At 46.2% G+C, this 16,046-nt stretch overlaps 1 protein-coding gene across 1 annotated transcript in view; it reads right to left on the reverse strand.

Annotated features, from left to right (window-relative positions):
* Positions 1-16,046, reverse strand: part of Lctl (lactase like) — a 28,136-nt gene that overhangs the window by 5,705 nt on the left and 6,385 nt on the right. Inside the window, 5 exon segments of the mRNA XM_008836348.3 lie at positions 356-482; positions 2,040-2,309; positions 6,058-6,233; positions 6,320-6,405; positions 12,952-13,020. Of these exon segments, the coding sequence (XP_008834570.1) occupies positions 356-482; positions 2,040-2,309; positions 6,058-6,233; positions 6,320-6,405; positions 12,952-13,020 (728 nt within the window).

Below are 16,046 nucleotides of genomic sequence, written 5' to 3' on the forward strand. Positions count from 1 at the left end.
ATAAATTTCATCTACTTGGAAATACAAAGAAGATTAAAATGTTTTAATGAGCTTTAGAAGCAAGTTTTAGTTGATGGTGCATGACAGTAAATTTTGTCTAAATAAAAATGGGGGCTGGAGAGATGGCTCAGCGGTTAAGAACACTGGTTGTTCTTGCAGAAGAACCCGGGTTTGAATCCCAGCACCCACATGGCAGCTAACAACGGTCCGGTCCGTAACTCCAGTCCCAGGGGATCCGACGGCCTCTTCTGACCTCCGAGGGCATTGCACAACATGGATGCACTTTACCTACATGCAGGCAATACATGAATACACATTAAAAAGAAAAATGAGCTGAGTATCAGCTGAGTATCACCTTTTAGCATTTCATTGATGTATCCTCTGAGGTACTGAATTCTCCACTCATCACAGAGTTGAGCACAGTGTAGCTTCTGAGTTGCTCCATTTTCTGTCACATATATGGGAGGATCACTGTATTGGGTCTTAAAGTGAGGTAGTAATGGCTGTCAAAGATCCTGGCTTACTAGACTGGAGAGATAGCTCAGTGGTTAAGAGCACTGGATGCTCTTGCAGAGGACCGGGGCTTGAATCCAAGCACCCACATGGCAGATAGCAAACGTCCATAACTAGTTCCAGGGGATCTGACACCCTCTTCTGTCCTCTGTGGGCATTGCATGACATGGGTACATTTACACACATGCAGGCATTAACACTAATACACATCAAATTTGAAAAGAATTCTGGGGGCTGGAGAGATGGCTCAGTGGTTAAGAGCACCGACTGCTCTTGCAGAAGACCCAGGTTTGATTTCCCAGCACCCACGTGATGGCTACAAACTGTCCTTAACTCCAGTTCCAGGGGAATCTGAGGCCCTCTTCCGACCTCTGTGGCATTGCACGACATAGGTGCACTCACATACATGTAGGCAATACACTCATACACATGGAATAAAAATAATAAAATATTTTTAAAAAAATTCTGACTTACAGGTGCATTTCTGGATTACAAGTCTGTCATGGTCTAATGAAGTACATGTTAGCAGATGGTGGGTACCAGGTAGCATTTGTTTAGAGATGAGTGTCAACAAAGACTAGTTGTATGAAAAATATGCTTCCGAGGAAATTGGCTTGTTGGGTGAAAAAAATGCACTTCAGATCTTTAAAAAAAATTTTTTTAATTTTTACTTTATGTGTGTGTTTTGCCAGTATGTATGTAAGTGCATCTGTGTCATGGAGACCAGAAAAGACATAGGATCCCCTGGAAATGGAGTTGCAGTCAGCTGCCATATGGATGCTGGGAACAAATCCCAGTCCTCTGGAAGAGCTGCCAGTTCTCTTAATGGCTGAGCCATCTCTCCAGCCACATAGGTCTTATTCTTTCCCACAAATTCCATTTCAGGTGAAAAGGACTTTGAAATGACTCAGAGTCATTTTCTTCAGTGGTGTAGCCACTGGTCAGGTTGCCCATGCTCCAGTAAATGACCCTTCACCCATGTTGATGCAAACAACCCTAGTTAAACTCAGTTCACACACACACACACACACACACACACACACACACACACGGCTAGCTTGTTTGGAAGGAGTTAGCAGTGGAGGAGAGATAAGAGATGACAGGTGAGTATGGTTAAAATTCATTATATATAATGTATAAAATTTAAAATGCAGACTAAATGCATGATGAGAATTTTAGTTGAAGTTAGATGTGGTTATTCACATAGGCATTCGTCTGTAAGGGCCTACATTTAGTAGTCTTTGAAGTATAGGTGACTGGATTTCTTGATTTATTAACTTTTTTGTTAGTTTTTGTTTCTTTTGTTTGAGTCAGGGACTTATGTAGTTCAGACTGACCTCAAGCCCACTATGTCGCTGAGGCTAATATTGAACTGATCTTCCTGCCTGTACCACCCAAGTGCTGGGGTGATAGTCTGTGCCACCATACCTGGTATTTTAACTTTCACATGTAGTCGTCTGGGCTTCAGCTGGGAGAAACTAAATTTAGGTCTGAAAGCCTTTCACACAGCTTCATGGGATAAGTACCTGGGAAAAGTTGAGGAGCCTTCTGAATCCCCAGGACATGGAATAAAGCCACAGAGACCCCAGATCTGTCCAGTTAGGATCAACAAGCTCTACCAAGTCTCGGTCATTCTGGTAGCTGGGCCCCTGGCAGGAAGGGTATTTCCTCTCCGTGACGTAGCAAGTGGTAAAATGGCCCAATCCCAGGAAATCAGATGTGCCTTTAATGTAGCTCTTCTCTTGGAGGGAGAACACTGGCAACCTGGACATGTCCAGGCCTTGCTCTGTACTCTTCTTCCTGATAGGAGAGGACACGAGAGTTGTTACCTACTCTTACTTTCTCACAACTATTTTGCTGTTCCACGATGACACTGGCAACTTAACATGAAAATTGGCCTTAAAGTTACCGAGTGGTGATGCATGCCTTTAATCCTAACAAAGACAAAGGCATGTAGATCTCTGAGATGGAGGCCAGTCTGTTCTACATAGCAAGTTCTAGGCCAGCTGGGACTACAAGAAGACTCTGTCTCAAAAAAAAAAAAAAAAAAAACAAAACAGCCCTGGGCTGGGCTACAAAGTATATATGTGCATGAAAAATGTATCCTTTGCCTTTCAAACTGAAATTTTGATATTTGAAAACTCTCCAAAGTAATTTTATTTTAAAGATCTATTTAATTTTTATTTATACGTGTGTGTGTATATATGTATATATGCACAGGTACATGCAGGTGCCTGCAGAGGCTAGAAGAGGGCACTGGAGTCACAGGTGGTTGTGAGCTACCCAATGGGGGTGCTGGGAACTGAACTCTAGTCCTCAAAATTGAGTAGCAAGTGCTCTTAACCACTGAGTTGAGGGACTAGGAGCTAGACATGTATTTGGACAGGCAGATAGATAGGGGAAGGGCCACTGATAAATAATAAAGATAGCATACTTCTGTCCTCTTGGTCTGAGACAAAGGCCTGGGGGCTCTCCCTCTAGTCCACAGCGTTTCCTTTCAGGCCAACAAGTCCAAACGAGTTCAGATAAAACAAGGACTGAACGTTGGACTGGACAGCTCATTTGAAGCCATATACCTATGAGCCTTTTCTTTGTTTAAGTTTACCAATTCTAAATTAGGGGAAGGGAAAGCCACTAAAACCATTAAAAACCCAGACCCTCACAGGGACGTGGATTTTTGGTTTTTGAATCCCCTCTCCACTTGTGAAGAGCTTTTCTCTCTGAGTGAATGTGTATGAATCTCCATCTTTCTTTTCTTTTCTTTTTGGTTTTTGAGACAGTGTCTCCCTGTAGCACCAGCTGTCCTGGAACTCATATGTAGACCAAAAGGCTGGCCTTGAACTCACAAAGATCCACCTGCCTCTGTGTGGGTCCCCCAACACCTCTGCCTCCCAAGTGCTGGGATTAAAGGCGTGCGCCACCATGCCTGCCTTTTTATTTTTTAATTGGCTAAGAAAAGGAAACTAGCCACAACTCCTAGATGATGACCATCCTCGAACCCCAACCAGTAACAGAGCCATCTCTCTAGCCCATATCTAGAGAACATTAAAGTTTCTGTTGCTTACTGTTTGGGGGCTAGGAGAATAGCTCAACTGTAGAGCACTTGAGCATGTCCAAGGCCCTGGATTTGATCCCTAGCACAGCCAAAAAGTGTAATGTTTTCATCATTATTCAGTAGGTGATACGTATGTGAATAGCTGGGAAGCAATCTGGAAAGAAATAGGATTGTATTCCTTACATTCCATACAAATTACCTAAAAATTGGTCATTTGGGCTCCTAGAAAGGAACTGGAAGACCAGTGTTGGTATGGGGGGGGGGCATGTCATGGATGTGTTCACACACTATTGATAGTGTAAGCTGTGATGGGCTCTGCCCTGGGCAATTTTGTCCTACCTCAGGATTGCAAAAAGGTATATCCTTTCACTGACAAACTTGTATTTCACCCATGTGTGAGAAAGATATGAATGATGGAGGGTTGGAGATAACTGCATAAAGCCCTGGGTCTGATCCCTAGCTTCACAAAAAACAACAATAACAACAACAACAACAATAATAACAACAACAGCAATAATGATAGCCAAACAAGCAATCATCTAACATGTTACAATAAGATCATTTGTAGGGGGGCTAGAGAGGTGACTCGGTGGTTAAGAACACTTGATGCTCTTGCAGAGGGCCTGGGTTTCATTTCCAGCACCCACTTGGTAGCTAACAACCTCTGTAACTCCAGTTCCAGGGGATCCAACACCCTCTTCTGGCCTCTGCAGGCACTGTGTGCACATGGCGCACATATATACATGCAGGCAAAACACTCATACACATAAAATAAAAATAAATCTAAAAACATCATTTGTGGGGAGGCTGTTGACTTGGATTAAATGAGTGAAAAGTTTGTATTATTATCTTTAAAACATCAGCCTATGGGCTAGAGAGATGGCTCAGTGGTTAAGAGCACTGGCTACTTTTCCATAGGACCTGGGTTCAGTTCCCATATGGCAGCCAACAATCATCTATAACTCCAGTTCCAGGGGATCCAATGCCCTCTTCTAGCCTTTGTGGGCATTGCATGATATAGGTACACTTACATACATGCAGGCAAAATGATCATACATACAAAATAAAAATAAACAAATCAGCTAAGTATGGTGGCACATGCCTGTAGTCCCAGCACTTGGGAGCCAAAGGCAGGCAGATCTCTGTGATTTCAAGACTAGCCTGGTCTGTATAATGAGTTCCAGGCCAGCTGGGGCTACAGGGAGACCCTGTTTCAAAAAGACTCCCCCCAAAATTAAAAATTTTTTAAAAATATAAAAATATATCAGCATGTTATTGCTGCTGGTTGTATTTAGTAACCAGAAAAACCACAGTACATTGTCTCTGCACCGATTCATACAGTTAGATCCAGTCACACTGAAGGATTGAATTTTTGTTTGTTATGTGTATGAGTTGTTTTGCCTGCATGCATGTAAGTGTACCACGTGTATGCAGTGTTCTTGGAGGTCAGAAGAGGGAACTGGAGTTATGGACAGTTAGCCACCATGTGGGTGCTGGGAACCAACCCTGGATCCTTTGCAAGAGCAGTCAGTGCTCTTAACTGCTAAGCCATCTCTCTGGCCCCTGGACTGAGTTCTTTTTTTGAAGTAAGCATTTAAAATAATGGGTTTTATCGTGGCATTGTTGTATATAGATGTCATTATACTTTGTCCTTATTGTCCCCTCCCCCAGTGTCCTCTCTTGCTGGTCCACTTCCTTCCCCAGTTGCTCTCCCCTTCTGCTCATGTTACAAGTATTCTGTTACTCTCTTTTCCTTTCTTCCTTTTTCCTTAAGAACTTTTTCTCCTCTGGAAGTCCCCCTTTCTCTCTCTCTCTCTCTCTCTCTCTCTCTCTCTCTCTCTCTCTCTCTCTCTCACACACACACACACACACACACACACACACACACACACACACACTACAGAAAAAAATAGTGGTGGTGCATGTTTGAATCCCAGCACTGGAGAGGCAGAGACAAGCAAATCAGATCCCTGGGCTCAGTGGCCAGTTAACCTAGCCTACTCAGCAAACTCCAAGCCAGTGAGAGTCTCTCTCAAAAAATAAGGTAGCCAGGTGGTGTAGTGGCACACACATTTAATCCCAGCACTTGGGAAGCAGAGGCAAGTGGATCTCTATGAGATTGAGGCCAACCTGGTAAAAGGCAAGGTAGATGGTACCTGAAGACAAACATTTAAGATTGTCTTCTGACTTTCACACACATGTGCATGCATATGCATGTACATCTACCCGCACACACACATGCATCTACATATACATAAACACACATGCAAAAATAAGTTTAATTAAAAATAAAAAACATACTGGGTGTGGTGGTGCACGCTTTTAATCCTAGCGCTTGGGAGGCAGATTCAGGCAGATCTCTGTGAGTTCAAGGCCAGCCTGGTCTACATAGTGAATTCCAGGTCAGCTGGGGCTAGTGGGAGACCCTATCTCAAAAAGACCAAAAAAAAAAAAAAAAAAAAAACAAAAAAAACCCAAAAACCCAAAACATGACTTGGTTCACCAATATGGTCCTTCATGACTTGGGGGTAGTCACCAGTATAAATGGGGTTGGCAAACCAGCTGAGGCAGAACTGTAGGTATCTCTCAGCAGCCTCAATGTCCTTGGGATTGCTAATGTCCACAGGTTCCCCCTAGTCACAGTTCAGTGAAATTCCCATCAGGCCTTAAAGGAAAGAAAGTGGGGTAGGGAGAGGCAGAGCATCGCTCCTCTGGGCCCAGGTCCCTTTGATCGCAAAGGTTCCAGCTCACCTCGCTGTTTGCTGCGCCATGTACTGTTATGAGAATGCCAGGCTGGGGCATGTGCCTGAAAAGAGCAGGAATTCATGGATGAATGTCTGATTTATCCATCCCCCTTTACTTCCCACCCTGCCCTTCAATCTGGAGTGGGCTTTCTTTCTAACATTTATTTATTTATGTATTTATTTATTTAGTGCATGTGTGTGTACAAATGCATGCACCACTTATATGGAAGTCAGAGGACAGCTTGCAGGAGTTGGTTCTCTCCTTCCACCATGTGGATCTCAGGGACTGAACTCAGGTTGTCAGACTTGGTGGTAAGCACCTACCTGCTAAACCATCTCACTAACCTGGAAGTGGCCTTTCTTGCTTTTCTAACTAGTGCTGCAATGTCAAAACTACCATTTTGGGGGGCTCAGTGGTTAAGAACACTGGCTGTTCTTGCAGAAGACCCGGGTTAGAATCCCAGCACCCACATGGCAGCTAACAACTGTCTGTAACTCCAGTTCCAGGGTATCCAACAGCCTCTTTTGTCCTCCGAGGATATTGCATGACACAGGTGCACTTACCTACAAGCAGGCAATACACACATACACATAAAATAAAAATAAAAACAAAACTACCATTTTTTGTTGGGCATGGTGGCATATACTTTTAATCCCAGCACTCAAGAGGCAGAGGCAGGCAGATCTCTGTGAGTTCGAGGCCACCTCCAGGGGCACTTACTTCTTTGTACTGTTTAAGAAACATGGTATAAATCTGGCAGAAACCACTGCGTATTTGTCACTGTTCCCCTCACATTAGGGACTGAACCCAGGAGCTTGCACATGCCAAACAAGTGCTCTCCCAACTGAGCTATACCCAAGCCCTTTATTCATTGTCTCTAAGACTGTTCCTGTTTGTTTCTAGAACTCAGGCCCTGTGCTTCCCCTGGGGCTTGATGGAAATGTGAATCACGTTCTAAGAGTGGGGCCCAGAAACCTGTGTGGGTAGTTTTTTGTTGTTGTTTTTTTATTTTTGAGACAAGGTCTCCTGGAAGCTTGACTGACCTCAGGCTTGTTAGGTAGCTGAAGGTAGCTTGGACTTCTAATCCCCCTTCCTCCACCTCCCAAGTTCTAGGATTACAGGCATACTATTGTTCAGGGTCCGAAGAATTCCCTGAATCAACCACTTGGATACAGAGACTCAGGAGAACTTAACTGCTTTGTTGAGACTGACCAGCCAGGGACGCAGGCAGGCTCGGGAGCTACACTGCGACCCAGAGCCATGGAAACTCAGGGCTTTTAAGCACAAAAACTGCAGAGCAGGGGATTTCTATAGAAACCATAAACAGAAGAACCAGGAAAGGATTTGAACAATCTAGGGCTGATTTCTAGAGCCTTAACCTATGCAGCCATTGGCTAGCTTACCTAGGGCAGAACATTCTTCCTCTTCTGCCCCAGGACCATTTCCATAGACACCATAAACAGATGTACCAGGAAAGAGTTTGAACAATGGAGGGGATTTCCAGAGTCAGGCAGTGGGCAGCTCTTTCTCAGAGGACAGGGAGAGGGTCTGAGGGGCACTCTCCTTCATTTCCCTCTTTTGTTTTGGGAAATCTTCTTGAATCAAACCACTGATTCATATGTGTCATCTAGGGAATTGTAATGGGCCCTCATAACCATCAGTTGTACAGTGGAGACCCTTTGTTTAACAAATTTGACTAGAGCATTAAAGATACAGGGTCCAAAGGTTAACAGTGCTATAAGGATTAAGAGGGGACCGGCCAGAGCAGTGATGAATCAGGCGACCAGGAGAATAGGGACTCAAACCAGTTTTGGGAAATTTTTCTGAGTTCTTCTCATTCTAAAAGACTCTTTTTGATTTGGGCCAAGGTGTCTTTAATCACACCTGAGTGGTTGGCATAAAAACATGTTTCTCCCAGAGCCATGCAGAGTCCACCTTCCTTGAGAAAAAGCAAATTGAGGCCCCTTACAAGTTTTGTAAGACTACTTCAGCTAGTGAGTCTACCTGTTGTTCTAAGTAGGAGGCAGTGGCATGTGATCTCCTAATATCTTTATCAACCTGTTCACTCAAGTTTTGATTGCTGATGACCCAGGCTGCTGTTCCTATGGCGGCGGACCCTGCTTTCCCCGTTCCCACAAGGAGGGGAACTAAAATGGAGGCTGCCACGGCTCTTCGAGGCCAAGAGACCCATATGATATCTTCCAGCATCCCCTCCATAGTAATAAACCTGGGGCATGGCATGCACCAGTACACAAAATTCCTGTCTCCCTATGAAATACTGGGGGTGCACAAACCCCGAGGTAGGGAGAAGTAGTCAAAGGATATTCTTTGGACATGAAGCACAGCCCCTGCCCCTTCAGATCCCCTAGGGTGAAAGTAGTTTCCCAGGGACATGAGGCAGTGTCATTCAGGGGCACTATTTTTAATTCCTCCCTTTTTGCAGTGAGGGCAAAAGCTATGTAGTAGGGTGGTCAGGGATCCAGGCAGAGCCAGCGATCTTTGGTCATCTCAGGGCTTGTGTTATTTAAATACTGGAAGGTAGCCTTCATGGTATTGATAAGGGCTACCCCTCTAGAAGGGGAGGGAAATCTTCATCCCTCAGAGGCATTGTCCTCATAGTTGGGAGAGTGGTCAGACTGGGGACCAATTTAGTCGGGGTTTCTAAAGGAGGAGGAGCTGAATCTGGCTTAAGTTCTGCCAAAGGTCCTATGGATAGAGGCGGTATGGGTTTTGGGAATTTTTGAATTGTAAATAGGGTTCCAGGGTCCATGCCAGATACATAGGCCCTCAGTCCCCATGTATGGCCCATGTCCCACTTCTGATCCATAGTAAAGACATCCCATTGTTTTAGGGTTATGATAAGAGGGTTACAGGTCTTGGGGACTGTACAAGACCTATTTTTTTTCCAATTGAATATTAATGTATGGATCTTGTCGTTCAAGCAGATACCATGTCGGGGCCCATGTCTCACAACCCCAGTAAGCACAGTAATAGCTTCCTTCTTCATCACAGTCAGTCTTGGTGTTCACTGGGCATGCGTAGAAGGCAGTTCCTAAGGCTTTTTCTGTATCTATGGTGCCAGCCCTACATCCAGTAGCCATTGCTCCCCCATGACCACCCATTTGGTATCCCTCATGCTTTCGGGTGGCCTCTCTACCCAGTGTTGACCATAAGGAATATAGGTTTGTTTCAAACCAGGGAGCAATCTGAGGGTTAGGAGGCATCACCTCCATAATAACCTTTCCTGTCTGTGTACCAGATAATTTCCAGACATAAGTCTGGGGCTGGGAGTCTCCTTGTGGGGCCATGCCAGAGGGTAGAGGCAGCAGGAGCAGAGAGTCATAGTGACACCGAGGGAACAGATGAATTGTCTTTTACCAATCGAAGTTTCAGGGGGTCTTCTGGGTGATGTTGGACCTTCCATTTTTCTTGGTCAATGTGGACAGGCTTGACGTGTGAGTGATGAATCCAGGTGAGCAGTCCGTCCACCTTCACTGCCATGGGAGTCATCAGGATCACAGTGAATGGTCCTTTCCACTGAAGGGCCAATGTCTCCTTCTGATGTTGCTTTATCCAGACAATGTCTCCAGGTCGGTAAGGATGTGGAGTAGCTGGAGGCAGTTCATACACATACCCGATCAGGGGGTGGAGGTGCTCCTATACAGCCTGTAATGCCCTAATAGACTGGAGGATTTCATGATTAGATATTTCAGCCAACAGTTCTGACTTTAATTTTGGGACCAGGGGAGGGGGGTTCTTCCGAAAAATTTCAAAAGGAGTTATTCCCTGGATACAGGGGGAGTTTCTAGCCCTGAGGAGGGCAAAAGGGAGGAGAGTCACCCGGTCTACACCAGATTCTAAGGTTAATTTAGCCAAAGTCTCCTTAAGGGTCCGATTCATCCTCTCTACCTGTCCTGAACTCTGGGGATGGTATGCACAATGTAGTTTCCAATCTGTCCCCAGGGCCTTTGCTAAGGCCTGAATTACCTGAGAGATGAACGCTGGTCCATTGTCAGATCCTAACACCAGTGGCACACCAAACCTGGGAATGAGTTCATCTAGCAACTTCTTGGCAACTGTGGTTGCCATCTCCTTCTTGATGGGAAAGGCTTCTACCCATCCTGAAAAGATGTCTACAAAAACCAGTAAATATTTATATCCAAACCGTCCCGGATTTACCTCAGTGAAGTCCACTTCTCAGTGGACTCTGGGGGCAGTCCCTCTTTCACATTTTCCTGAGGATTTATCATTTTTCGGGTAGGCATTAGTCATCTGGCATGCCATGCATCTGGAAGTGATGTCCTGTATTGTAGCTGTTGAGGAAGGAAACTGGAAGCATCTGGTTAGTAATAACCTGATCTTTTCTTTTCCCATGTGGGTTCCTTTATGGAGTTGGCGAACTAACATTTCCCCCAGGCGGAGGGGGAGGATGATCTTGCCATCTGGAGTGAGTCTCCATCCTGAGGAGACATACCCATTTGGAATTGTCTGTAAATATTTGGCATCCTCTTCTGTGTATGAAGGCTTTTCAGGTATGTAGGATCTGGCTGGGCCAGGAGAGCAGGTTCAGACAGGGATTCTGCTATTTCTTTGATCCACCTTTTGGTTTCCTCGGGCCTCAGGTGTGTTGTTCTTTTGGTGTCCTGGGCAATGAATGACTGCCACCCTTTTGGGCATCCCATATGACCCTTAACAAATCAATGATCTCTTGTTTGTGTTTAATAGTCTTTCCTTCTGATGTCAGGAGGCCTCTTTCTCGATAGATGGCCCATGTACATGAGCAGTGGCAAAAACACACCTACTGTCAGTATAAATGTCGACAGTCTTACCCTCTCCCAGTCTTAGGGCCTGAATCAAGGCTATCAGTTCAGCCTTTTGTGCAGAGGTTCCTTTGGGTAGGGCTTCCACCCATAGAACGTCCTCCTGGGTGACTACTGCCACCCCTGCATACCTGACTCCATCTTTCTTGTAACTACTCCTGTCTGTGAACATCATCAAGTCAGGGTTCTTCCATGGTATGTCGGTGAGATCAGGTCGGCTTCCCTGGACATGCTGCAGCAGTTTGGAACAATCGTGATGCATCACTGTCTCAGACTCAGTCTCAGGGAGCAGGGATGCAGGGTTTAAGGCACTGGTCACCATATATGTCAGGTGGGGCACATCTAGTAGGAGAGACTGGTAATGAGTTAACCTTGCATTTGTGAGCCAGCGATCAGGCGGTGCCCTCAGCACCCCTTCAATAGAGTGGGAGGTGGTCACAATCAGTTTTTGTCCCAAGGTGAGCTTATCAGCATCCTTAACTAGGACTGCAGTGGCCGCTATGATCTTCAGACAGGCTGGCCATCCAGCCGCTACTGAGTCTAATTTTTTTGAGAGGTAGGTTACCAGTCTCTTCCAGGGGCTCAAAGTTTGAGCAAGTACGCCCTTTGCTACACCAAACAGTTCCTCTACATAAAGGTAGAAGGGCCTCTGAGACTTCAGGTAGGACTAGGGCTGGTGCAGAAGTGAGGGCCTGTTTTAGGTTGTCAAAGGCCTCCTGTTGTTCTTCTCCCCAGGAAAATGCTGAGGGCCCCCCCCTTGTTACCTCGTATAGAGGCCTGGCCAGCTCTGCAAAACCAGGTATCCACAGGTGACAATATCCAGCTGACCCCAGGAATTCTCTGACTTGTCTTTTACTTCGGGGAACAGGGATGTCCAGGACGGCCTAGCCCTTTTCCTTGCAGAGGAGAGCCTGCACATACCCCCTTCCAATTGAAACCCCAGATACTGTACCTCATCCTGGCAGATCTGTGCCCTTTTAGCTGACACCTTGTACCCCAGGCATTGAAGTTCCTTCAACAAGTCTTTTGTAGCCTCTAGGCAAGAGGGGTGGTCAGAGGTGGTGAGGAGCAAATCATCTACGTATTGCAGAAGAGAAACTTGGGGGTGGGCAGTTCGGAACCCTCAGAGGTCTTCATGCAAGGCCTTGTCAAAGATGGTGGGAGAGTTCTTAAACCCTTGCAGAAGCCTTGTCCAGGTCAGTTGGCCACTGAGCCCTTCTTCAGGATCTTGCCATTCAAAGGCAAAGATGGGTTGGCTCCCCTTGTCCAAGGGGATACTGAAAAAGGCATCTTTCACATCCAGGACGGTATAAATCATCCTGTCAGGGGCTAGGGAACTCAGGAGGGTGTAAGGATTAGGCACAGTGGGGTGTATGTCCATGACTCCCTTATTCACCTCTCTCAGATCCTGCACGGGTCTATAGTCATTAGTCCCTGGTTTCTTCACGGGGAGTAGGGGGGTGTTCCAAGGGAATTGACAGGGGACTAAGATGCCAGATTTCCACAGTCTTTTTAGGTGAACCTGCATAGAGGCTCATGCTTCAAAGGATATCGGGTATTGTCATACCCAGACTGGGCTAGCAATGGCTTCCAGAGAGATCATCACAGGTGGTCAGTGGGCTGCAAATCCTGGGGGGTTTCCCTCAGCCCAGACCTGAGGGATTTCCTGCATCAATTTAGCAGTTAGGGACAGCAATTGGTCCAGAGGGGGCCCTTCATGAAGACAGTGTTTGTCCTTAGCCTGCAGAGTGAGAACAAATCCAATGGTCTCTACATTGACCTTATCTTTGTCAAAACAGATTGAGGCACTGAGTTTACTTAGCAAGTCTCAGCCCAGCAGCAGGTAGGGAGAGTCAGGGATGAGCATGAAGGAATGTTGGGCCCTCCCTGTGCCCAAGTCAACAGTCTTTTTGGTGGTCCAAGGGTAAGTATGGCCACCCATGACCCCTTGAATAAAAGTGTGTCGTCCTGTCAGGGGCCCAAGGTGGGGGGTCTCTTCAGAACTGAAAAGGTGGCACCAGTATTGTCCAGAAAGTCAATAGGCCTCCCCCCCACCTTCAGGGTTAGCCAGGGCTGGGGGAGGGGAGACGAGCCCTGACCCCCTCAATCTTTTAACTCAAGTACCTTTTGAGTTCCCTCGTGTTTCTGAGGACAATTTTTTATCCAATGTCCCATCTCCTTACAGTAGGCACCTTGGTCTCTCTTTAGGGGGCCAGCCCAAGGGCCCGGCCCCCTCTGCCAACTCTGATCTCTGGGTGGATATCTTCTGGGGAGGGGTGTTCACTCTCTCTTAGAGCCAAAGCCTGTGACAGTTTTCAATTGTGACGTTCTTCACATTCCTCCTGGGTCTCACAGTTATTGAAGACTTTTTGGGTGATTTCAAGCAATTCAGAGAGACTCATACCTTCAAAGCCTTCCAACTTTTACAATTTCTTCCGGATATCAGGAGCAGACTAGGTCATGAAGACGATGTTTACTGCTCATTGATTTTCTGGTGCCTCAGGATCGATAGGAATGTAAGCCCTGTAGGCTTCCATAAGCCTCTCCAGGAACTGTGCTGGAGCCTCTGCCTGTCCTTGCAAAACCTGACTGACTTTTGACAAATTTGTAGGCTTTTTAGCAGCAGCCTGGAGAACCCCCCATAAGAATCTGGCAGTAGAGTTTGAGTGACTCCCCTACCTGCAGGAGTGTTAAGGTCCCAGTCGGGGTGGTGTCAAGAAAAAATGTCCTCGATCTCCTCCAGATCCTCCATGAAGCGGCTGTTCTTAGATGGCACCTGTTTTTGGGCCTCTGAGAGGATCTGGGTATGTTCCTCAGTGGTAAAAAGAGTGAGGAGGGGCTGCTGGACATCATCCCAGGTGGGCTGGTGAGTAAGAAAGATAGTCTCCAGGAGCCCAATTAAAGCCTGGGATTTTTCAGAGAAAGGAGGATTTTGTAATTTCCAATTATAAAGATCACTGGTTGAGAAAGGAGAATAAATAAGAAAGCTGTGACCAGAGGAATCCGGCGGGGCCATAGCATGGAGGGGAAGGATGGCAAGGGTCGTCTCAGGCCTATAGAGCTGGCCTGAACATGTGTGGGGAGGCATAAGGAGTGCGGGGTTGGTCGGAGAAGGAGGAGTGGCAGGAGATGGAAGAGAGGCAGGGGAAGGAGGGGGAGCGGATGGGGATGAGAATAAGGGGGAGGATCTAAAAGGGGGTCCTCCATTGAAGGGGGAAGGACAGGAGGTGGGCGAGACCGATGAAGAGGTCATCGGGGCCCCAGAGACAGAAGGGAGGGCTTCGAGGGAGAAGGGGGTAAGTGGGGTTTTAACCATTTGAGAGGCTTGTCCAAGAGGTAAAAATAAGCCATAATATAAGGGACCTGGTCAGGGTGTCCTGGGTTTCCGAAGATCACAGTCTGAACAGAAGAAAGTTTGTTAACTCAAGGACCCAGTGGGGGAGGGGGGAGTCACCATCAAAAGACAGCCTTTCAAGAGAACAAAGGGTACAGAATTTCTACGAATAGACAGTGTCTCCAGAGATTGCAGCCGCCTTCTAGAAATCCTTAAAATGAGAAAGAATTAAGTCAAGGGGAGTGTCTTCAGATGAGGGTGATTGACCCATGATGGAAAAGAAAAGGATTACGCTGAAACAAAGACAAACGAGAAACAGACAGCTCAGGTAGATCCGTTCAAGACTTGACTGACAGAACAAAGGCACTGCATGTTGGAGAATCGCTGTGAGAGTGATTAGGGTTGACACCGAAAGCACAAGTGGTCAACCATTCAGATGGAGGGTCGGGGTGTCCCCTGTCCTCCGGCTTGGAGAGCAATACTGCATCCAGTTTCTCTCCCTTGAGCCCCCAGAAGTCCGGACATCCAAAACAGAAATCAAAACAGACTCACCACAGGAGAAACCAGATCCGATGTCATTGGGTGCCAAACGGAGAACAAAAAAGACAGGAAAACAGACCGAGGGTGTTTTAGGGAACACTGGATGAGCCCCCAAAATATTCGGAGTCCAAAGAATTCCCTGAATCAACCACTTGGACACTGAGACTCAGGAGAACTTAACTGCTTTATTGAGATTGACCAGCCGGGGATGCCAAGGCAGGCTTGGGAGCTACACTGCGACCCAGAGCCATGGAAACTCAGGGCTTTTAAACACAAAAACTGCAGAGCAGGGAATTTCTACAGAATCCATAAACAGAAGAACCAGGAAAGGATTTGAACAATCTAGGGCTGATTTCCAGAGCCTTAACCTATACAGCCATTGGCTAGCTTACATGGAGCAGAACATTCTTTCTCTTCTGCTCCAGACCATTTCCATAGAAACCATAAGCAGATGTACCAGGAAAGAGTTTGAACAACGGAGGGGATTTCCAGAGTCAGGCAGAGGGCAGCTCTTTCTTAGAGGACAGGGAGGGGGTCTGAGGGGCATTCTCATTCACTATCACTAAGCTCAGCCGCAACTTGTGTTTTAACAAGGCCTCTGTGTGTTTCTGATACTTTCTGATACACAGTGATGTGAAGAACTGAATATTTCAGACTGCAAAGGTTGAAATGTTGCTTGTTGCTTGTTCCTTGTTCCTCCCAGAAGCCCTTTCTCATCCTCTCCCTATGCTTGCCTCTTTGTGTGTGTGTGTGTCTGTGTGTTTGTGTGTCTGTGTGCACGTGCACATGTGGGTGCACATGAATGTGCGGGTGCATGTGGAGGCTAGGGAACAACTTTTGGTGTCGATCCTCAGGAACCATCCACTTTGTCTTATTTTTTTAATTTTAAATACTATTTATTTATTTATTTATTTATTTATTTATTTATTTATTTATTGTTTTTTTATGTATGTGAGTATTTTGCCCACATGTATGTAAGTGCATCCATGTGGTGCAATACCCACAGAGGCCAGATGAAGGTCATAGAGCCTCTGGAACT

The sequence above is a fragment of the Nannospalax galili genome, unplaced genomic scaffold (genome assembly GCF_000622305.1).
Source record: "Nannospalax galili isolate Female #2095 unplaced genomic scaffold, S.galili_v1.0 scaffold54, whole genome shotgun sequence".
NCBI classification, from domain to species: domain Eukaryota; kingdom Metazoa; phylum Chordata; class Mammalia; order Rodentia; family Spalacidae; genus Nannospalax; species Nannospalax galili.